The sequence below is a fragment of the Lonchura striata genome, chromosome 1, assembly GCF_046129695.1.
Source record: "Lonchura striata isolate bLonStr1 chromosome 1, bLonStr1.mat, whole genome shotgun sequence".
NCBI lineage: Eukaryota > Metazoa > Chordata > Aves > Passeriformes > Estrildidae > Lonchura > Lonchura striata.
In genome coordinates this window covers 72,182,893-72,208,234 of record NC_134603.1, presented here as the reverse complement: position 1 = coordinate 72,208,234, position 25,342 = coordinate 72,182,893, and the positions used below count along the sequence as shown (strand labels likewise).

Here is a 25,342-nt window from a genome sequence, read left to right as displayed (position 1 = left end):
CTTCAGCTAGGTTATAGAAGAGTCAGATAAAAGAGTCCTTAGGCACTGAATTACTCAAAGATTTCCAAGATTTTTTTAATTATTATTATTCTGTTTGGGCTGTAATCAAAAAACCTGGAGTACATAAATAGGCAGTGTTTCCACCTTGAAAGACTTCAGGAAAACAAATTGTCTTCCTTTGATTATAAAAGTGATTTAGGACTTGTTTTAGGTGTCTTATTTAACTAGAGACCTAAATGAGTTACTGGTTGTTTAGCGACATACTAGTGATATATGTATGTCACATTTGTGTATACAATGATTTGTAAATAATCAGTTTGGTTTACAATTTTTCCCCTGAATATGTAAGTACTTCAAGCACTTTGCCAGTATTATTATCTTTAATGAAAATGCATAATTACTTGCTAATAAAACAGGAAGACGTGCATCTCTAGAGGGGATTTTATGTATTTATATATATATTTTTTTTTTTTTTGGTACTCTTTGGTCTGAATAATGGGGTTGGTAGAATTTGTTTTAAGGCAGTGGGAAGTGATTGCATTAGCACAAATATTTTGTCTGAGAATCAAGGCTCCACGTATCATGAAACACCATGGAAAGCATTAACTGATTAATTATCCCCCATAATTCTCCAACATATCTCTGTCTAGATTGTAATGCTTACAGTGTCGCTTCTGCCAGGGTTACATTTTGCCTGACCTTATGGCAGACATGCAGTATAATTACTAAATAGGGGCAAATTTATGTAAACAAATGTTAGGTTTTCATAGCATGAGCCATATCATTATGTTTTATTGCTAGTGGATGTGTTATGTAGTCAGCCATTCTTCAACAGTTCGGGTAGACCATTATAGTAAATTATCTTTATATTACAAACTAAAAAGATTAGAGTTTACAAAATGAAAGTAGCATAATCCTTAGATACTATTTATAATTCCTCCCCTACAAATATGGAGAGCTTCAACTGATCATACTTTAGCAAAGTAAATATATTTTACTTTGTATGAGGGTACTTCAGGTATTTTCCGTTTAGTACAGTTTGGGGGATTCTAATGCAAACCACAGCTTGTATCAGATGCAATAGATTTTAAAAAATATGCAGGAACTGTAGTTTATTTAATACTGTGGTAACTGTCATGTACTGACCTTAATCTATCAAAGCAGGTAGCTGCCATACAGTAACAGTAATTGATTTCTATTGTTCCTTGTAATCTAAATTAACCTGATAGCCCTCATTCTTAAATCAAGTGCAGGAATGTGTTATGAGGATAACAGTGAAACTACCCACCTGTTTTCTTCTTGGTTTAGAATAGGACTAATAATAACTTTTCATTCTTTCTTTCCTTACTTCTTATTCTTAGATAAGGAAAGAAAAAGATTGATCATGTTTATAGTGACATCTGAATACTTGGAATTTTCAATTCTGCAGACATGCAGCAGTATTGGGAATGAGTCTCTTGGCAGGCATCTAAGCTTATTTATGCCTTTCCTGTTTAATAATTTTACATTTACTCCTCTCTGCTGGAGGTATGTCCTTGTGCTGTTCATTCTTTCAAGTTCATGTATTCACTAAGAAACAAATTATTAATCTATTTTATCAATAATTAATATTTGTTCATGTTTAATATCTGCAATGAGAAATAGAATGGTTTCCAGCAGATGCCATTTGGAAGTTTACTCTGCTTCTTTTCATAGTTAATGTGAAATGAAGTTAGGGGCCTCAGCACAGTTTCTGCTACTTCCTCACCTGAAGCAGTACTCCTGTTGCAGTCCTTGATACCCAGGCAGGAAACAGGAATGATGTTGGCAGTGCAAGTGGAAGGCAACTTGCAGCACTGGGTATGTGTGCCCTGCAGCAGGCTCACATCAGCACGTTCAGCCAGCAGTACAGACTATTTCATTTGATATCAACATCCTGTGGGCCTGTACTATACATTTAGGTTTTTATTCTCAACTCTAGTGGCATACTTCCAAGTTGAAGTTTGGTTGTTAAACGTACCTGCATAGGTATTTGATCATTCCTCCTGACCACAGCATCAAGAATTCCATGGCAGTCACACACTCTGTGGATTTTGAATCCTTTGTGAATCCATTTCAGAGGGAAAAGTTGGGCATGAATTTAAAAAAAAACAAAACCAAACCAAAAACAAACAAACAAAAAACCCCAAAACCAGCCAAACCCCCAGACAAAAAGCAATCAGCTTGCTGGGAACTTAGGAGCAAATAATGCTGCTATACAGGAAAACGGGAAATTATGGCAGAACCATTCACTTGGTGGTAAACAGAAAGTCTCCTGAAGCACAAGAAGAAACCAGAATGGAAACCAGAACAACAAAGGAATGTGAAAAGCTGCATTTGGAGATAAAATGAAGAAGATCAAAGACCAGTGGGGGGTAACTTGGGATATAAAGGGTCACAGCAGGGGATTTTACAGGCATATGTATCCTAAAAGGAGAAAGAAGTTGAGAAAATAGAAGTCCATTAATGCACGGGGAAGACAAATTAGTGGTGGATAAAAGGGAAAAGACTGAAGAACTCAACACCTGTTGTGCCACAGTTTTATCAGGCAAATCCTGGACTCCTGTACATTTCAGTGTATTTTAAGAAGATCAAGATAGCAGCCATGGGCATCAACAGGATAAGGGCTATTTGAAGAATGTACATATATATGTGTGTGTTTGTATGTATTTGGATCCATGACACTGGACGGAATTTACCCAAGGGTATTGCAAAAAAAGCTGATTTGTGCAATTGTGGCGCATTTATCACATGGTGTTTCGGGGAGGTACTGAGAACTAGAGAAAGGCTAAAAATTTGGCTTTTAGGAGAACAGAAATAGTCTGAGAAACCACAGAAAAAAAAACAAACTGTGACTTTTTATTAATCCATTTCAAAGCATATGATGGAGGAACAGTCAGCATGGATTTACCACTGGCAAATCATGTTTAGTGAGCATGATTGCCTTCTGTGATAAAGTGTTTGTCCATGTGGATGAAAGGAGAGCGCTGATGAAATATACTATTCCTACTGTTTGATTAGCACAGGCTGTAAATCCTGGCAAAAGCAGCACAGTTCAGATTGGATGTTGCTCTTTAGCAGGTAGGCAGTGCAACACTGGAACAGAGAGGTGGTGGAATATCCATCCCTTGATCACTTCAAGGCTCTTCAGCAAAACTGCTGACCTTATCTGGTCTTGATAATCCTTCCATTGGCAGCAGGTTGGACTCTGATTACTTCCCAATGGTTCTTCCAACCAGCAATTCTAATATTATGCTAATGACTCCAGAGTTTCAAGTCAAACCCCTGGAAAACTGGGAATACAGGAAGTACAAGCTCTGAGACAAAATCTGGAAAAGAACAAAATTCCCTTGCCTCCTTTCTCATGTCAGGGCCATTATTCATCTTCCCTTGCATTGATCATGGAGCACTTGCTGACAGAGGTGAGCAGGCTAATGGAAAACAATCCCAACAAACCCTTCTAAGCGAAACTGTCATTCACATCAAATAAATCCATTGTGTGTGGTGGATTCCTTCATACACAGTGAGTCCTACAGGGGTGAAAAGTTACTGTAAACAACATATCACAACCATTCTATTAAAGGGGGTTGTATGAAGGATGCAGAAGCAAACTTAATTTAGGTATTATGTGAGCTTTCAGTGCTTGACTTTCTAACTGTAATGGTCTGTAAAGCATGTTACCACGATGAGCTGATTAGCAATTGCAAGTATGATTACTTTCAAATGTCAGCCAAACAGCTTGAGAAGGATTTGTATCTGAAAATCTGTTTTCAATTATGGTCACATAGGCTAGTAAGTGTTAATTTGGGTTCTCATAATAAATAAGCAAATAAGTGGTATTTTGATGGTACTTTAAATTGATATGTGCAGTTACAATATTGGATATTTTTAATTAATGTTAATTTAAATAGACACTTTCAGAATTGCAGGTGCAAGCTGCTTTTTGTATTCTTTACATCAAGATGAAATTGCAGAGAAGTATTGACCATTACATTCACAGTGTTTTGCCATTTGTAAGTCTCTAAATTCAGTTAAATGCCCTTGAAATTGCAACCAAACTTTAAAATTCTATGCAAAATATTAATACTACAATTTTTGAAGAACTGGACATAGACGAAGTACAGTAGATTTTTTTTGTTAATTACTTTACCAAACTAATACAGTTTTGGGACATTTAGGTCTTATTTTTCAATCTCATTGATACTAACATATTTTTTTGGAGTTCTCTGAACTTCTATACTGAAATATTTCTAGAACTTTCTGCTGTTTGTTCAGAGTGACTTCACCATTGGTCTAAATAAATAAAGATGGTTGCACTTAATCTTTAAAGTAAACTTTGAGAGTTTATACTTGTTACTGCTTTCTTTCTGGTGTTATAGTAGTGGTCAACTTCTCTGGCATTGCTTTTTTTTTTTTTTTTTTTTGGCTGTCATGTTTTGTTCAGTTAACAGGGCAGATTTGTAAATCAAATTTACAGCCTAGCAGACTGCCTGAATCTTCTGAGACAGGTTATAGTGCGAGTTTCCAAGTGGACTTTGGGATATAAATGTGTAAATTGAAGACCTAAGTGGTATAACTTTTATCTGGGGAAAGAGGGCAGGAGGCATATTGATAGTCATGACGAGATTCCTGTAGGACCCTATAACGGATAGCAAAGACAGGTGTATGAGGTTTTGCTGCCTGAATTAGGAATGTTTAACAGCTCCGTTTAATTAGGTGTATTTTGAGAAAATATTTCATGGTGTGGATTGAATTTCAGGCATTCACTTACACGCATGTGAGTGGCTTTGGCTGCAGCCATCACAGCAGTACCACTGCCCAGCCCACAAAGGATTTGGAGAAGCCCAGCACATATCCAGAAGTGTGGGAAAACACTGAAGTTTGTGTTTTCCATCTGCCAGGGTGCTGCTTTCCATGGAGATTGTCAAGAGAACAAATTACATGGATGACAGTGATGTTGTGTGGCTTAATACCATGATACTGAAAGCAACATTTTAGGTAAAGTGGTGAGGGAAGAGTGAAGATATGTTTGGTGAGAAGCAGGCAGATTAAGCAGATTAAATTGAAGCCGGGTATGGATTACTACCAAGAGTTTTGTTTTAGGGATTTGACTACACTGTGGAAGAGCAGAAGGCAAAGAACTACAGAATCATTGTTTCTCAGTAATTCTCCCAGTGAATACTCTCAGGATAGATCCTGTGTCTCCAGAGGAAGTTAGTGCAGGATAAATACTGCATATGAAATACAAATAACTTTTCCAAAGCTTCCTCCAGTAGAAGAGTCCATATTAATGTTCCTGAAGTGTTCAGTGGCACCCATTGGTGTCAGGGGTGTTTCTGAAGTATGGGTGTGCAGTTTTTTCCTTCCTAAACCCTGATGGTTTTATACAGCTAAGTTCCCAGAGCTGTGATCAGAGATACCTGCTGCTAGAGCCCAAGGATACAGGGAGTGGCACTTGTGCCCAGCAAAGTGCAATCACTATCTGATTCTGATTGCAGTAAGCAGGAGAGGGTGAGCCCCAGCAGAGGCCCCTCCAGTACCTCTGCCTCACATGGTGGCTGGATGGATGCAGACAGAGAGTTGTGGTCAGTGGCTCTGTCTTTAGAGGGAGACTGGTGATGAGTGGTGCCACTCAAGGCTCTGTCTTGGGGCTCTTCAATATCAGTGATCAAATGCACCATCAGTAAGTTTGCAGATGATGTGAAGCTGAGCAGTGTAGTTGACACAACAGAAGGAATGGGCCTCATTCAGAGGAGACAGGAACAAACTTGAGAAGTGGGCCCATGAGAACCTCATGAAGTTAAGTCAAAACAGCAAGGTGCCACACCTGGGTCAGGGCAAATCACAGAGGTGAGTGCAGACTGGGAGAAGCCACTGAGAACAGCCCTGCCAAGAAACACTTGGGAGTTCTGGTGGGTGAGCAGCTGGACATGAGCCAAGAGTGTGTGCTTACAGCCCAGTGCTATCCTGGGCTGCATCAAAAGCAGCATAGCCAAGAAATGGAGAGACGTGGCTCTCCTGCACTACTCTCCTGAGAGAGCAGCTGGAAGTTGCATCCAGCTCTGGGGCCCCCAAAATGGTCATGGGCCTGTTGGAGCAAGTCCAGAGGAAGGACATGGAGACAATCTGCTCTGGGCAGAAAGATAAATCAAGAACAAGGAACAGGAATATTGCAATACTCGATTCATACGCTTACTATCTTGATGGAGTGTCATTTTACCAGAGCCACCTGCTAAGAAAGGAAGAAAAAATGCTCTCATATTTGGTACTAACATATTTATTTCACCAAGGTTTTGGCAATGGAAATCTTCTCTGAGCTGGGAAATAAGTACTAAGTTTGCTAAAGTTCTATTAAGTAATTTGCAATCTTTATACCTAATACAGGAAATTTCACTGTAATTCAGGGAATTGTGTTTGCACTGTTTCAGAGGAAGCTATATTTTCGAGTAACTGACGATTAACTGAGAATGGTAAAATAATAATTACAAAATTAGAATGAGTGTTTATTCACAAAAGAACAGGCACCTTTATAAGCTGTAATTATCTTTCTGCTAATTTGGTCTGACTGGCAAATGAATCATACAGAAGATGATTCTTTTCCCCTGCATAGCACCGCTGCAGTCAGAGCACTGTTAGAGGAGAGGTTTGTTGTAAAAGCAGGTCACATGGCAGCAAGTAGGGATGGTGCTGAGTATCTCTTGCTCAGGGAATTCTTATTGTCAACTGAAAAGTAAAAACAGAAATTCCTCAGCGTAGGAATAATTAACTACAGACCGAGGCTGAAGTTTGTCACAGCACCAGTAACTTTGTACTTGAAACCAGCTCTCAACTTTTTCTGGTTATTCAGTTTGCATAATTTTTTCCCCACTCTTTTTTTTATTGTTGGTGAATTGTGGGTTTCTAGAACACAATACATTCTGTCTCTTGGCCCAAGAAACATGTATCTATGTACATGTCCTCTTATGTAAGGTTAAACTTGATGGAAATAGGATGGACAAAGGTGCATCATGAGAGAAAGGAGATGGTGATTCTGCAGAAAACTTCATTCAATCAGATACACACAGCTCCTGCAAACTATATTTTTGGGGGAAAGGTTGAGGGTGAGGTGTCCTCTTCTTTCACGACATACAAGTGTTATGGTGCAATTTATAGGAAGAATCAGGATGAGACAAATACAGTAATGTGTTACATGCATGTCTTTGTAGATGGGAGGGGGAAATATCTGAACCAGAATAGTATAATTCAAGGCCAAGCAAATAACAAAGTAAAGAGTCTGTTACACATGCAAGAGTTTCACAAGCATCTAAAGGCACCAATGCAAAGTTTGAATTTGGCATTTAGTTTAACAGGAATGAGCAAATTGATTCAAAGGGTATGTGTTAAAATGAAAAGGGAAAAATTAAATCTCTTACTGTAAGTAATATCTGCCTCCTGAGCAGTTCCCGTGGCATAAAAGAGAGTCAGGCATCAAAACAGGGCAGTTTTTGTAGAGTCTTGTAAGAAGTTTGTTGAGGCAGAAGATCCAGGTTTTCAGATACCATCCCTGGGATATCAGCTGAAGGGGTGCAGAGCATGGACAGTAACTCTCACAGCAGAATTTGTTCATAGTTCTGTATGGCATGGAACTAGGTGGGGGTAAGTAGGGTGTAGTAGAGTGATCCCCTTCTTTTTTCACAGGTTGGCCCTGAGATTAGCACTGTTGGTTAGAGCACGGTGCTAAGCAGCAGTGATGCACAGTGACTCATTAGGCTGAAGGGCACTCAAGAGGGTCAGTTCTTTTACCATCCCTCAGTGTACACATAAAGCCATTTGGAGATGGGATGATGCGACATAATTTGAGGTAGGATGCTCACTGGCAATATCAGGTTAAGTGTCATGAAAATAGGACACGAACATACATATTTATTTCTTATGCTGACAGTGCATTTGGACACAGCATAAGAATTGTAATTTATTATTCATCACATTATATTTTTTTTAGAATTAGGCAATTTATGATAATGAGATTTTTTTACAGGTATTTAGCTCAAAAATTCATAGCACCCTGAGATGCTATTACTGGGAAGCAGCATAGATACCTTGATGTCTTTAATGAAGTTAAAGCATAAAGAAAACAAAATTGAGGGTAGAGATTGTTCTAGAAATAAGAAAATGTCATTTCACAGGAACAGTATAGTTTAATTATGTGACTAGAAAGAAATAATATGAGCAAATGATAAATTAATTTTGAGGTGCCTAACTGAAAATTCGGAAGGAGGAGCTGGTAAACGTGACAGGATTATGACAGTAAAAGAACTTACATACTACAAACTAGTTTAGAACTAGGGGAAAATGGCAAATCAGCAGCATTTCTAAAGATTTTTAGTTTGGTAGGGGAGAAAGACACTTCTCAGATTTGGAGAGAGACTCCAGCCAGAGAAATGTCCATAGAAGTCAATTCACTGAGAACATGGGCAATCACACAAATGAAAAGCATGTCTTCTACTTTGCTGTGCTGTGCTATAACTTAATTTGTTTCATAGCAGCATTTCATACTTCTGATACTCTAATAAGTGTTCTGCTTTGTGACTTCTTATCCTCTGTATTAAAGTTTCTAAGTAGATGATCAAAAAGAGATTATTAATTGATTTGTGTTGTAATAATTGTGCTCATCTGATTAGTCAACAACCAAAGCTGATTTACCCTCCTTTCTTCTCAAGGCACTGCACTGATAATGGCTTTTCAAGACTGCAAAATAGATGCAGGAAGGCACTTGAAACTCAGATGTGCCAGGGAGATTGCTTTGTAGGTTAAGGGAATCATCTTACTTGAGTAATCACGATCCTATTTGTTTTTTCCTCCAGCTTGATAGGATTGCATATTGCTTGTGTTTTTTCTGGAACCTAATCTTTATTCATAGAATTTTTAGAGTGGTAACTTTGTTAAATATACCTATTTACATTGTTTCTGGTCTTATTTTTGGAATTATCCTTTTCACTGAGTTCTAAAACCAAAGCAAGAGAGTAGAATAACTTTCCAGTACTTTGATTTATAAGACCTGAGAAGAACTGCATTCCTGATAATGTTTTTAATGTTTCAAACTTAAGGGCAGAGGCAAACAGACTTACCGAGCTTGTCTACCAAAGTATATAAAAAGAATATGAAATATGTTGTAATACCTCATCCAAAACTTTCAGGTTTGGTTTAGTAACAACAGTTTAAACTTTAAAATCAGCATACCCAATGGAAAAATGAAAATCAGAGCATAAAAAGTAGAGTCTTATGTCAAAATGGAATCCAAAATTCATCTCTAATACCATTATTTATTCTCATATTTATAGAACTAGAAAGTCACATCTAAGCTCTCATCTAGCCCAAGTAGAATAATTATTTTAACAGAGTGAGAAAACAAAATGACAGTGTCATGGTATCCCGTCCCATGTTTTAAAGTAGTTTTTCCTCATACAGATGCTCTCCTGAGTTGCTATGTCTGAAATAAGCTCTATTTTTTTTCTTTTTTTTCAAGATTTAGCTTTTGTGTTTGTCTAGAAACAGATTCACATCCCTTTATCATCAAACTAGGAGGACTCATTTCAGCTTCCCATCCTTTCAAAGTGTCTGTTTATTTGGAAATGTAAAATTACTGGGTTTATACCTGAATCATAGATTTCTCTTCTTGCATTATGTGATAGAAGGAGTTTGACAGTTGTGGCACTTTGTTTTTTACTACATGTGTTCGATTGCTCTTAAACTGAATTTGTATGGCCAGTGGGTCTATGTGGTATATGGACTGTTTTCCATGTAACAGACATTCACTAGATATTTAAATGGGCTGGTTTTTCTGACAAACTGACTTCTTACTGTTCCATTTGTGTGTGTGAGCCACAAAGGAGACAAAGACAGGGACCTACAATTTATGCATTAAAGCACTTCTTTCGTTCATAGTAGTCAGTTAAGAGAATTTAGGGACAGCAGGACTCACTGCAATGCAAGACACTCAAATGACTGAGAAAGTTTTAATGCAGAGATATTTGGCTTCAAATCACTTCTTTTTTTCCTTCTAAGAGCTAGTGCAATGACATTCTTTACACAAAGACTTGAGTGTGCTGGAGACCCAGTTCTAAATGCCTTATTAGAATGGAGCAGAGGATGGCTCCAGAGGATACCAAATCTCTAGCGCTGAGTTCATCATTACTTGAGAGAGGGGAGAAAGGATGCACAAATTAGTCTTTTAAGACTGCAAGATATTTAGCAAATAAGCTTTAAAAAAATGTAACCCAAAGTCTGTTTGTCATAGGTTTTGCTCTTAGATTTGGGTGGGTTTTTTTCTGATTACAGAAACTATACTTGTGAAACTATTTCATAGATTTTGTTTTTGTTGTTGTTTAGAAGTTTCATTAAATAAGCAAACTGGTCTGCTAGAGAAAGATCATAATTATATTTTTAATTAACTATTAATTTTATGTGGTGGTCTGGTCCTTTTCTATTATTATAGTCAAATATGTCTTCTGTAGGTAGAACATGCCCACTAGTACTAACCAATTGCAGGTAAAACCTGAAATTCCAGGTCAGGAATGTATTTTGGCGTATGTTTGTTTCTGAAGTTGCACTTTTGTCATGACCAACTCAGGCACTGAAATATTTCTGAGTGCATAGAAAAGAGGCTTGCATGTATTCCTGAAAAGCACTAGAGCTACACTGGGATTAAGTCAAGGGGAAAGAGCTGTCAAAACTAAGACTTTGTTTGTTTGTTTGTTAGTACTAGTTGTTCTTCAAATAGTCTCCCCCTCAAATCTACGGGAACAGATCCCCTGTGGACCCGGCCAGCTGGGCAGTGGGGCGAGGTGGGCAGAGGGAAGGAACTTCTCCTTGGATCCCGGGGGGCTTGGAGAAGCTCCCTCGTGAGTCCAAAGATGAGCTGGTCCCACAAGCAAAGGAAAGAGGTGCTCTCCCTCAGGATTAGTTCCAAAGTTTAATGAGGGCCTGGAGAGATCCCAGGCCACATCTGACTCTGAAGGACCTCCAGAGCAAGAGAGAGGGTCTCCTGGCCCAGAGCTGCCAGATATAGGGGGGGCGGGGAAAACCGAACGGCCAGTGGGGAAGGACATGGGAGCGGCTCTCGGGGGGCAAGGCCTCAGAGTGACCACTGAGGAGGGGGTCTGGGAGGAGTCCCAGCCAGGGTCCAGTTACCTGGTGATCCTGGGGAAAGGATCTGGACAAAGGGGAAGGGTCACCAGGTGATGGACACATCACCTGGGAGGAGACAGGGGGATGGGTTGGGGTTTGATGGACATACAGGTACTGATGGGAAAGCTGGGATGAACCAAACAGGTACAGAGAGGGGATATGGAGGGACAAACCATTATGAGGGGATATACAGTGCAAACACAACTACATACATCAAAGGATGACAGGAAACTTCACACACTGTGAGAAGTTGGCTAAATTCCTTTTCCAAGTTTCAGGTACAAATGAAAATCCCTTCCCCAGCTGTTGCATGTTACAATTTTGACTGAAGGAGAGTGATTTTTCTTTACAGCTAAAATTATATTAGAGAAATAACATTCAAACAATTTTATAAAGAGATCTCAGCAGTGTAAAGCATGCTGGTACACAGAATAATATTGTAGACACAGTAAATTACTGCCTTTTACAGATAGTATAGTTCTTTGATGCTTACTCCGAACTCTAAAGCATTTCGTCTGCTGCTTTTCAATTGTTCTTAAGAATGCAGTCATAATGCCAAGTTTTTCCTGAGACTGTAGCCTACAAAAAATAAAATAGGGGATATTTTATTCTTTTGGCGGTATTTTTGCTAGGGCAGCTCATGCAAGTCAAAGACTTTCCCACAGTCATAAACAGGACAAATAGAGGCTTCATCTTTTAGTGGCGAAGAAAAGTAGACATAGTAATGATGTACAGATAATCTGAATTATAATACTTCAGAGATTGCTTGAATAGTTAATGCAGAGAAAGGCAATTAAGAACATCAAAATAGACCAATATATAAGCATTTGAAGAAAATAACCTGAAACACAATAGGTAGAATGAGGTTAATTGAAAACCATTTATGTCTGATCAGTTTTGTTCTCAATAAGATAAGCTGAATAGAAAAATGAAAATAGAGTACTTTCCATTGCTGAAGCATCTGACACAGTAATTTTGAGTTTTCACAGTGACTAGAGTAGGTAGCCAGGAAATAAATACTAAATGAGACCAGTAATACTTCCTCAGGGCATGCTCCCACTGGCCACATAAGTGTTGCATTTGTCTATTTGTCTGCCTCAGTGCCATCCTTCTCCACAAACCTGTTCTGTTGCTCCTCAGTCCATGCCAGGAGTAAGAGCTGCAGAGTCCTCTGTAGGACAGAAGTGCCTGATGCTGGTATTTAATGTTGCATCATCAAAAGCTGATGCTGTTGTATTTACATTCTTGCAGTCTTCAACACATCTAGAGCCCCATTTAGCAACAAGATAATTGTAAATGGAGAAAAGTGTCTTGACCCTGACATATTTAAACTATTCCCATTACGACCGTCAGAGTCTGTACCACAGCAGGTTTTCGCAAGGGCAGTAAGAGACACAATATTTCAGCTCATAATGAATGAATGGGTAGTCTATTAAAAGCTGTATAAACAGATCAGCATTAATGAGTGCAGTGATTTTTATGAAGCTAAATATTACGTCAGAGAAATTAAATATCAGAAAATAAAAAATTGATGCAAAACAGAAATTTGATGCAGAGAGGAATTTTTTTATACCATAATTTAAAAGATTCCCTCAATACACTATGTCTAATTCTGTGTATTGTAGTTAAATAGAATTGCACATCACATAAAAACACAACAAAAAAGGAGAGGGGTAGTTAGAATTTTTTTTTCAGATGAAGCTATGGTTGATTATACCATGAAATCTTATCAAAATTATTCATGCCAGAAAATTCAAGGTGGTTTTGGGTTTGTTTTACAGAGACAGTTTCTTTTCAGATGTTTATTGCAGTTCACGTGTTTTCTTATTGTGTATCTTTCAAAACTATAAAAATAGCAAAAAATTATTTTGGGACTCAACTGTTTGATAGATCACATAGAGCAGTCATTAAAAACAATGCATTTAGCCTTAGGATTGGACATTCAGAAGCACAGTAGTAAACAGCAGCACTGTTGAGTGCATGACTTGGTGGCCTGATTGCTCTGATGCTTTGAAAACAACAGGTACAACTGAATAACCAAAGTTAAATAACATTGTCATAGCATTTGAAAGAAAGGTTAATAACCAAGACTGTATCCACATTAGACTGTCAGATGCTTGTCTAATTGCAAAGTATTCTTTTAAAGTGAAAGTGATACCTATGAGAGAGAGATCTCATTTAGGCTAAATTCCTTGTTGATATAGAATAGTTTTATTTAACTGCAGTTGAGCTATTTTAAATTAATACAAGACAGTTTTCTCCAAAACCTATGTTATACTTAGTCCACATGCAGGATTGCTAAATTCTGACAGCCGTTTAGAGATAAAGAAATCTTTAAGTGGGGCTAAGAATACTTAGCAAAAAGAAATCTTACTGATTTTGTTGATACTGCACTGACCTGTCATTCAAATCAGGAAAAATTAAAGGGATATCTGTGGCAGTGACTGAGAAATCTATTTTAGTTTATTTTTTACTTTCAAACTATAAGCTGATTTTATAATCACTGAAAACCTAACACTTAAAAACTCTTAATAATGAAGAATGAATCATCTTGTGTTTTCTTAGGTTTTGTCTCACTGCCTTGTTTAAATTTCTATTTTGTCTGAGAAATAGCTAGTCTTATCAGCAATAAGAGATGATTTTTAAAACTCTTACTGTACAAATGATAAATAATCAGAATTTGTGTAAAAGTTAGAGTAGTAAGCAGAACTACTGCAGCCAACCTATTTATTTTATGTCTAAAGGCTGCACGGAGTACTTACAGATAAGCCAATGTGACTTGAGGTCTACTCCACTATAAAAAGTCCCTCAAATTGTACAGTCCCACAGGTCTGCTGACAACGCTGGGCACACTTGATGGATATATGCATGGTGTTAATTGCTTCATTTTGCTGTCTGTGTCACTGTAATAGACCCTTGCAGCAAAGAGCCTGAATGCTGACAGAAATAGCTGGGAGTGTGCAGAAAAAGCAATAGCTCTTAGGGGATCATGTGTTACATGGCAGGCCAGCTCAGAGGATCATCACCAGGGCACCATCTGATGGGACTGGGGAGCTTGCCCCAGAGACAAGGCTTGGTCCCTGAAACAGAAATGCTCAATCAGACAGAAATAGAAAGAGGCAGCATATAAAAGAGCACATCTAGAGGAGGTCAGTTTCAGGGTGGGGTATTGTTTGTTTGGGTTTTTAATTTAAAGAAAATTATCTAGTGTGCCAGTTGTAATTCAGTATTGTGAGGGCTTTTCCCTTGCTAGGTATCCTCAGGTAAACATAATAACAGTTGCTATAATTTTAATGGTGTTGGTGTAGTTCTTGATTTATGTAAACCTTTCCCCTTTGCTGTGAAAAGTCTTTTTATAGTGACTATTACAACATGTAGAAAGATGAAAAAGATTGAGGCTTTTATGATTAGTCCCTCTTACACAAAACTTCTTGGAATAATTATATACTTGGAAGGCCCCTGAAGTTTCACGCTGAAGGTAACTTGTGCTTTCCAGCTAATTTAGGATATTATCCTTCCTGTGTCTGTTCTTTCTTATATCAGTCCATGGCAAAAATATTACATATACTAGATATTAAACATACTTTCTCTTTTTATCATGGGGCTTTGAGGAATACCTGTCTCAATTTCACCTTTCCTAAGTGCAGATTATTTTTTTCAGCCATTATCTGGCATGACTGCAATGAGATCTGCAATCTGCAGACTGGTAGCTGCTACAGGGAAGGTCATACTACTTGGCGAGACCCGAGCATGCTTAGGGAGGGCAGGTGCAGATGCTTTAATTCTGTCTTTGAGATGGATAAAACTGCCACTGGGAGTAGTGTCAACAACTTGCTAAATATTCTCATATCCAGACAGAGGTGGCTTGCCTTCTGGATGATCTTTCCATAGAAATCCATGTCTGTCCCCTGTATAAGGCAGATGATTTTAGTTATCCTAGAATCATAAGGACATTGCTCTGAACCTGCGACTGTTTGTATGAGTGTATAGAAAATGACCCTAAACCAGAAAGAAATTGCTTGGCAACACCCATCTTCCCCTACCTCAAAGCCTGACAATTGCATTGAATAAATAAATCAAAATCAAAATCAAAAAAATCAAAAAATATTAAATTTAATAACTAATAACAAGTGACAACTGACAGGAGTCAGGTGTGTTCTGCACAGTGCAATCCTTATAACACACCCTTCATATTCCTAGAGCCTTGAATTGACATGCCCTAGGTATGGAGGATCATGCCTGATAATAGTTTTCAGGTGATTATATGATAGTTGGCACATTTTCCCATGAAGCTGAAGCTGGATTATTTTAATTCCACTCCTAGGTAATTAGCAAAGTCAATCTGCCATTTACTCAGAAAAGCAGTTTGATGAGCCATGGGTTTGAGCTCTTGCTCTGACTATCTGTTCCTAGTGTTCCTGTCATGAGAAAAAGATGTTTACATTAACTGGGTTTTAGAGGTCTAACCAGGAACTTCTAACTAAACTGAGAGTTATTCTTCACACCTCTGTATTCTTGGTATTCCTGTGTGACTGGATTCTATTTGAAATTAATTTTACTGGTTTATGGCAGGCTGAAGGACTCCTTGCCCTGTTAGATTCAAAATGACAGTTTATGGCTTACATATACCATGAGTAGAGTTGACACAAAGAATTAAAATATACAGAGTGATCAAGCTGGGCTGCATTTAGAATGGAGAAGTATTTTTTCCCTGAAAACTTGTGCATCGTATCTCCACATCCTGTAACACATCCAGAAAACAAAAATTTCACCTGTTTGAGAAATGACAGTGGAAAAATATGCACTGACTTAGTGGGACATCTTACTATCAGTAGATACTACTAATGTTCCAATTTAACATCTTCCCAGTGACCTGTAAATTAGAAATGACAAATCATGTGTTATTTCTTGTCACATTGACAGCTACAGCATGTCCAAGTTAATGATGAGAAGTAAAATTAAGATGACAACGTGTTTTCTTTGACCACTCATTTAATCTGGAACTTGTTTCTCTTTTGCAGAACTACATAGCCTGACCATGGTGATATTAAAGACCCTCTGTGAATGATCTGTGAATGATTAACAGTGATTACTTCAGTAGAGGTGACATGAGACTAGCTAGATATTGGGATGTACTTAGTGTGAAGTAATCAACTGATTTTTTATGCCAAAACGCTGATGCAAGTTTTAGATTTGTCTTGTTTTTCAGCTATTTCCCGTGTAAATAAATGCACCATATCTTGGTGAGGGCTGTAGTAGCTACGAGTCAGTGCAGAAAGAAAACATTGACTTTTGTAAGAAAAGGAAAGGCAGTCATGGGAATTCAGAATATCCATCTCTTGATTACAGGAGCAATTGGAGCATAATGAGAAAGGATGATAAAAAGAAGAACCCAACTTGACAGCTCCTCCATACAGAGCCAGGAAATGCATTGTCTGTGCAAGATGTGCCCCTGGTGTGTCTGTATTGCTTTGTGCAAAGGCCTCATATTCTTTGTTTGCTGGAAATGAATGAGGCAGATAGTTCACAGCTCAGGGACTATAAGGTTGTCTACATTGCTGTCTTGGTGAGGAGGAGTTTCTGGTGAACTTGGAGAGGAGCTGAGAGGCTGACAGTCTCTGCAGGCTTTGGACAGTCAAGGTGATGTGCAGTTGGCTGTGATAGAGAGAAGGAAAAATCACCTCAGTAAGAAGATCAGGGAGACTGTATGTCTTTCTACTGGTGTCTAAATCAGTCTATTTTGAAAGCTTGCACTCAGTATATAAAAGTGCCTGGACACATTATTCTAGTACAGACTTGAAGAGCTATCTCTGTTTAAAAGGATTCAGGAATATTTCAGGGGTTTTTTTGTCTGTTTGTTTGTTTTTTTTTGTTTGTTTGTTTGTTTGTTTGTTTTTGGTTTTTTTGTAGTGGTGCAAAGAAAGGTGCAAAGCTGTGCTGAGAACTCTTCCTCAGCATCCTTCTATTAAAATTTGTGCAGTTGCTCTTGTAGGGCTTTCTTACTTCATCATAGAGTCATAGGATCCTAAAATGGTTGGGTTGGAAGGCATCTAAAAAACTATTGAGTTTTAACACCTTACTATGGACAGCAACATCTTCCACTAGACCAGATTGCTCAAAGCCCCCATCCAGCCTGGCCTTGAGCACTAGCCAGGAATGGGACATCTGCAACTTCTTTGGGTAACCTGCACCAGTGCCTCAATACCCTCTCTCAATCTATATTTATCTACCTACTGCTGACTTTATCTGCCTAGAGGGTAACAGAATGAAATTTCAGAAAGAAGTCAAATAATCTTCTTGTCCTCACTATATACCCCACAATGAGCTTTTCCATGAGTCCATGATTCTGGTTTTCCTACATGTGCTTCCCTTTTGGAATATCAGTAGAGCTTTTGCCTTTAAAAGGGGGTGGTTTGTTCTACTTTAGGTGGAGTCCCCAGCCCTGCAAATATAGGGCACAGGCACTGTTTGGGGAAAAACATACTCTATATTTTTTACCTTCTTATTTCTGCCACACAAAGGTAAGTCAGAAGTTTCCATCACTTCAAAGGGAGAGAGATTTTCCAATTGATGTTGTCCAGACCCTACTTCCTAGATTACAGAAGAAAGTTTCCCTCTGAAGTGGAGGAAAACCCCTCACCTGCTGATCTTACAGCAGCAGAGAGAGAGGAGGAGGCATTGGAGTTTAAGGACCAGAGGAACCAGACAACACAAAACTTGCAAGCTGTTATGAAGGGCAGGCTTCTGATGTGTAATGTGGCAAAAAAATGAGGGGTTTCAAGGAGAGTGAATTTGTTTGCTAGAGAGATACAATAATTCATTCTAGTGCTCCAGGGCTATATGTTTTCTGTCAAGCTGTCTGCTGGGGTGAAGGGAGCAGTATTGAATTAATTGGGCCAGTTTGTGTGTGGGAGAGCAGCCAAATTAGGACTGTGTGGGGATGCAAGTCTAGATGGTAAATCATATATGATATGTTTAGGGGGCAGAGTCAATTAGGAACCTGCACTGGAAGGGCTGGGGGATTGTCCAGTTATAAGACTCCTTGTTGCTTTGAGGCAATGAAAATGGTGGGTTTTTTTAGATTCTCAGGAGGCAGAACAGGATGAAGTAGATAGAGCAGAAAAAGAATCGACAGGAAATGTAGCCCTAAGTCCTCTCATCTTCCTCCATCTGAAATTCTTTCCCCCTTCCCAAGATTCCTGTGGTTTTTCCACTTCTAATGCAGAGGTCATTGAAAATGGTATAAAAGATAGAAAGTGCCTTACCTTCTTCCCAAATTCAAGGGCCAATGTCCTCCCTTCCATTTCCACACATTAGCATTGAATACGCAGGTCTGGTGTGTGTGCTTGTTATGTTCTTTCCTTGTATAAACTTTAGTACTGGGGAGAGAAGAGCTACAAACAAGCCACATCAGCAAAGGCTTATCTTCCCCTACTGAAGGAGACTCTGAAAAGTTTTACCCCTTCTTGAGATTGCTAATTCACCCATTTCCAAATCAAACTTGCTATGCAAATTTGCATGCAGTTTTTCTCTGGGAGAAAAATATAGATTCTGTTTGTAAATGCTCATTCATATATATTTGTTTCTTTGTGTATCAGTACTTTAAACTTTATGTCACAATATGTTACGCAGTGAATTTTGTTTTAATTGGATTTGTATAAATGTGTTCAGAAGGCCATATGGGCCCATCTAAGGAACACAAGAATTACAATATTATTATAATAATCTGAGGCCTTAAGTTTTGCAATGTAAAATGAACTACGTAAAGAGAAGATTGAGGCATTAATGTTCTCTCAAAATGAAAGAGAAAAGGAAACACTCCTGTAAAATGAGAAGCAAGGAACAGCAGGTGTTTTATATTATGCTCTGATAATATTTTCTCTCAAGTTAAGAACCCTAACTACTGGGATCTTCAATTCCTAGGAGATGTATTTGGCAAAACATCTAGACTCTTTAAATCCTGGTTTATATGTGGATATGCATATTTTAAAAAGGAGGGAAGGAGGGGAGGGAAAGAGGCAGGCAGGCAGGAAAGCAATTATCAGCCCTTCTCCAAATTTTAGTGGGCCATGAGTCTCCCTATGCAGGTGGGCGCATGCTGCTTGGCCACTCAGCCCCATCCTGTGGAGCAGCTGATGTCTTCCATTTGTTCCCCTCTGTGTTACATTTCCTGAGCTCATTCACAGCTGTCTCCATTATTCACAGCTCTGAAGTGATGAGAGGAAGAAAGAAAACATTTTATCTGTCTGTGAGAAGGTTTCAGGTGGGCAGTGGGCAGGGAGCCATGGAGATAGTGACCCTTGCTGTTGCCTTGCAGGAATGTCAGCTCTGCTGGAGAGGAGGCCCGCAGAAGAATGAGGGAGTGTGATGGCCTGACAGATGCATTGCTGTACGTGATCCAGTCTGCTCTGGGGAGCAGTGAAATTGATAGTAAGGTTTGTCGTCTTTGTCTTTTCAGCAGGAAATACAGGTATTCAGGGTACATGGGGACTATAAATAGGCAATTTTTCATTATATTCTTTTTTTAATGCATTGTGAGGAATGTCTTAGCAAAGCATAATATAGCCCGTTTTTTCCCTTTTTTTTTTTTTTTTCTGCTGAGCTTTGCAGAAGTGCTCAGTAGAAAAAAAATATTTTATTATTTTAGTGTGCTAAGCATTGTATTTGTACCTGTGTATTGTGCACAGGTAGGCATGTCATCCTCTCCATTAAATTATTGGAGGAAAAAATGTGATACTGGTTTGAGAAGAGCGAATACATCATATTCCATGTAAAGTTCCTTACATTGCTTTGCCAGTTTTACCTTCAAATTGATTCTTAGTATCCAGTATGAGAGCTAATGAGAGTGAGATAGGCTGAGATGGCAAACAAGCTAAAGAATTATTGGGCAGTTAATAGGCAGTTTTGCAGTAAAACCAACGTTATTTCTTCTTTGAAGAGGATCAATGAATGCTTTCAATAACAACTGTGTTAAGATGCCTCATTATGTCAACTTTGCTTCTTTTAAAATGCTAGGATATGAACAAGCTTCTCCAGAGGTGAAAGGCACTCCCTAATTATAAAGACTCCAAGCATTTACAAATTGAAGATTTGTAATGCATTAAAGTATTCCAGAGAAGAAGAAAAGGGACAGTTTCTTTTGCTTTCAGTATATGGTGCTAAATTAATTACAGTTGCTGCTCTAGGGCAACCTTGGTCCATTTGCAAACCCCTAGGAATTTCAGGAGAGCAGCCTTTTATGCAGCAAGGTTTCAAAGCTCACTGGGCTTGTATTTCCAAATAATTCTTCACAGAGTTGTCTGTGGATCCCCATGGGTTTATAGATTTGAGAGGAATAATCTCCAGGAGTCTTTGGTTACCATCTGACTCAAATGGGTGAAATTTGCCTGTGAATTCTGGGGACAGAGAGGGGAATTAAGAGACGTTCATAGCATGAGGTGCTTGGCTAACAGCATGGCTTTGTTTTTTTTTTAAGTAAAGGAAAAAAAAAATCGTCAAAACACCCAAAAAAATCTCACAGCCCATTACCCTGTAACCAAATTTCCATTAATAGAAGTTTAGTAGAGGGATGCTAAAAGGATACCAACCCACAAGGCAGGCACAATGCCTGACAGCAAGGTTTGGGGGAAACTTGGCTGTTGCCAGCCCCCACTACCCCACTTCCTGCAGAGCAGCCCCCAAACACAGGGGTGTTTTCAACTTCATTAGCTTCAGAATAGCTTAAAAGTAGCTAGAGTAGAAAAACTAGTGAGCTTATACTTAGCCCCCTCATGATGAAACATAGAATAGAATAAGGAATTCAAGGATCCTTGAAAGTCAAGGAGGAGTGAAGTTTGTCCAGCTGTGTGGTTAGAACCAGCTTTCTTGGCTTGTAGGAGTTCACCTTAATAGAGAACATGTTGATTGAATTTGAGCCTTGGAAGTTTGCTTATCAGTTTTTAGTTTAAGGTAGCATTGTCCTCATGACGGCTCAGCTTATGTTTTCCACAAAATGATCATTTTAAATGCAAAAACTATGATTTCTTAAAAGGAAAATTAGCGTTTAGTATTCTAATCAACAAATGCAAAGCTTCAACTTCAGCATACTATACCAAAAGTGAATAAAATTCATGTTAAAAAAAAAAAACAAAGAGGCAGCAAATTTTGAAGAATAATTCTGGTCACTGTAATGTTTGCAAAGCTTTCAGCTATGAAAGGTGCACTGAGAACACTTTCTAGACACAGACACACGCACATACATATTTCTAGATGTGTTTATATATTTGGCAGAAATTTCAAATTAGTACAAGTGTATTGCAAAATTGTGACATTTCATCTATGTTAAAAAACAGATGTATAAATTTTCCTGTATAGATGAATCTGAATGCGATGTCGCCTCTGGAGCTTTGTGTCATCACAAAAAATGTGTGCTGAGTGCATACCTGGCAGAAGCTCATTCCATATGTGAAAGTAAACCAAGCCCCATCTGTTTGCCTCACTGGTGAATATGGCAGAATATGGTAGAGCTGAAAGCCTCACAGTCATTTCATTCTAGGTTAATGGAGCAAAAGAGCTGAGATGTAGTGGCTATTGCTTTTTATCTCCATAGAGCATTAGGAACAGTTGAAATAAATAAAAATAGATAGAGAATGGATTTTTTTAACCATGCTTTCCTTGTGTGCAGAAAATTAAGCTCATATCCTTCTTATTAGGGATAGTCAAACCAAATTGAACCAATTAAATGAGTAAGTTTCACGTCTAAACTGAACTTCTTTTAGACTTGGAGAAATTGGGTTGAATTACAAGTGAATTTTCCTCCCCTGGGTCTCATCCATTTATGGATTCCTGCTTGCATCTTCTACAGAAGGCTCAACCTATTAGGAGGATAAATGGATGAAAGGGAAAGGCTGCACACAAGGTATCTGTCTGCAGCCTGGCTAGAAGCAGTAAAAGCTGCACGACAGATTTCTAGTTCTACTTCTGGGACTGGAGAAACATCATCTATTTATGCCACAAGTACTTGTGAAATGGAGCTCAGATCCCAATTTTATGGCAATTTACATAGATTTTTTGCCAGAAAAAAAGGTTATTTCTGGTTTCAAAAGGACAAAACCCGGGATCTATGGCCATTTTTTGTTTGTAGCATTTTCTGTTCACTGAAGTGGGAGTTTCCTGACATTTGGAGTGTTCAGGTTCTCTTGATCACTTTTTACCTTGACATCTGTTTCACATGGGGCTCAAGTGTGGAATTCAGAACAATAAAAAAACTCACCAAAAAGTATTGTCAAGAAGACTACTGATTTGTTACCATAAACATTTCTGAATCTCTTAACCTGTGATTAACTGGGGAGCACTCAGAAATGTTCACATAAGAAGTGTGCTGAGAAAATGCACATGCAAAGATAGATTATATTCCTTCTGCTTTGTATTCAGAGTGAGCAAGGGGAGAATTTTAATATTTTTCTGGTTTTGTTTTCTGTATTTTTCTTTTTGACATATTTTTCAGACCGTTGAAAACTGTGTGTGCATTTTGAGGAACCTCTCATACAGGCTAGCTGCAGAAACATCTCAGGGACAGCAGATGGGAACAGATGAACTTGATGGATTACTCTGTGGTGATACCAATGGAAAAGATGCAGAGAGTTCAGGGTGCTGGGGAAAGAAAAAGAAGAAAAAGAAATCACAAGATCAGGTAATGAAAGTTATTTGCAGCTGTGTTGTGAGTAGTTGAAGTGGCCATAATTTAAAATATAAATAATTAATGCACTGTATTAGAAATTAAATGCATGACGCATAATATACAAAACTGTTGTCCTTGTTAGTTAGCTGAGAGCTTAAAGTAGAATATGACTCTGGAGTAATAAAATATGTTTGCTTGAGAAATTGTACATTATGTGGTGCACCTGGAAACTGTAGTGATGGGTACACTATGAATGCCATAAATACTGTAAAATGCTCTTTGAAAGGAGACCATTTCTAATGAAAAGTGTAATCTGCATATACTTTAGACTGTACTTCCACAGAACCACGAGTTTGTAAAAAGGCTTTAATGCAAACAAACATCAGGCTTGTATATATACACTCATTTGCTTCAAAGTTAGTCTTGTACTGTTGAGAGAAAGCTGTACAGGACTGAATCAAGTAATACAAGTAAATGTTAAAAAAACATTCGTATTTTGATATATTTAATGTTGTTGCCAAAGAAAAATTGAAAACCAAAGTCTTGATTGCTTCCTCAAGTTGTTTGACAGGTTATAATTTTGGGTGGGTTGATTTTTAGAGTGTATTTTTCTCCTTTTTTATTCCATTAAGAACTTATAATTTGGAGAATACTGAAAATTATATTACAGAGAAAGACACTGTTGTATCTGTACACACAGCAAATAGCAATAAGAATGGCTACTGATTTATGGGCTTTTTCAGACAGCCTGTGCTGGCAGCAGTAGTTTTCCAGCTCTTCCTACACTTACTCACTTTTTTTGCATTGTAGTTTATTTCTGTTTTAGATTGCTCAAAGAAAATATTTTTGAGTAAGCAATTAAGTGCACAGGGGAATAAATTATGTCAACCAGTACTGAAAATATTCCTGAGTTCCTAAAGCCAAATTGTGTTAATGTAGAAAGTTATAGCAACATTACTAAGCTAAAAATTGGATACTGAAAAAATGCAGCACTCATTACTAGTAAGACTTCTATTTCACTTACTGTTGTGGTTAAACACCCTACCATCAGATAACTTGAATTTGTTACAGCCTTTTGTTGGGATTCTTGTGTTAGGCTACAGTGAGATTAGAAGTGTTGAAGCAAACTAATTTTACCCCATGAAGTAGTCATCATCCCTGTTACTGAATTAACAATTCTCACACACTGTGCTTTCAGTTATTCAAAGGGCAGGAGCAAAAAATAGGGTGTCTGGTGTATGCATGCATCACACTGCAACTTGGCTTGCTCTTTGATGCTCTGTTTACTAACACATGCACACACTATCTAAAGGCTTTTTTAAGTCTTCCTCTTCTATTTCTTCTGTGACTTTTGGATCAGAGAGTCATACTTTTAACTCTGTACTGTTGACAGAGAGTCATACTTTTAACTCTGTACTGTTGACTCCTTCAGTATTCCCATAGGGTCTCTCTGTACTGCAAGGGTTCCCTTAAGAACTTTTTTTGCTCCTCCAGACCAAAGAGCTGAGCTCTTTTGGCCGATCACCTTTACAATGTGCATGCTTTTGCCTGCTCTTAGATATTTTTTGTCTGTTTCAATGAGTGTTCATTATTGGTATGTTGCATGGTAAAAGTCTCCTCAGAACTGTTAGTGGTGGCCTCATGGAAGACTTTCATATAATCTTTTAAATCCAAAGAGTAATAAAACTACACACATATTTTCGGGTTTATGATCACTAGGCTTTTCTGTGTCAAGGACATAAATTTACTCTTTCCAGAACTGATTCTGTTGTACACAGGACTGCTTTGTATTACAAGTATTAGAAACATTTTTCTAATTGTGTTTTCTTATTTCATCTAATTTCCTTTAAATCCAGACATGCTACTTCATCTTGCCATATTCAGGGTCTCACATGTGGATATTATTCAGTTCAGGAATTTTAAAGGGGCCTTGCGAGCCTTCTGCAGGTTATTTTCACCCCATAATCCTCAAATGTGGTTGAACATTTCAAATTATTTGAAGTATATTATCAAGTTAATATATTATCAAATTAACTGGAGTGCCACTAAAAACAATAGCAGCAAGATCCACTGTGCCAGAAACAGCTCTCCCAACTTACCCTCAAAAATGGAAAAGAAAAGCAACATTTTTTTATGTAACCACATTTAGATTAGTAGCATAAAATAACTCAAACTGTGATAAGGGTAAATGTTACTTTTCTGTCCATTTGTACAGAAGTGTGTTCAGAGGTGCTTGTCCAGTATGGACATAATTGTCCAATTGTGTAAAAAGACATGTTCCTTCTGCTTCTTTGTCTTTGTGGTTCCTTTAATACTTGAGAGTTTTGTCTTTTCAGGCAAAGCCCAGGGCACAGGCACATCTCTGTCAGTTGTAACACCTCAGTACAGAGGAGTCATATCCAGTCTATGGTTGCTACATTTTACGTCTCCAGAAGATATGTATTCAGGGTATAGGATTTTTTTCCCTTTTTTTGGCAGCCTGTGGGATTTTTGGGTAAA

At 38.2% G+C, this 25,342-nt stretch overlaps 1 protein-coding gene across 7 annotated transcripts in view; it reads left to right on the top strand.

Annotated features, from left to right (window-relative positions):
- Positions 1-25,342, top strand: part of CTNND2 (catenin delta 2) — a 641,711-nt gene that overhangs the window by 524,297 nt on the left and 92,072 nt on the right. For all 7 annotated transcript variants that reach the window (XM_031503970.2, XM_031503967.2, XM_031503965.2 and 4 more), the window contains 2 exons: positions 19,502-19,619; positions 22,670-22,855. In XM_031503970.2, the coding sequence (XP_031359830.2) occupies positions 19,502-19,619; positions 22,670-22,855 (304 nt within the window). The remainder of the gene's footprint in view (positions 1-19,501; positions 19,620-22,669; positions 22,856-25,342) is intronic.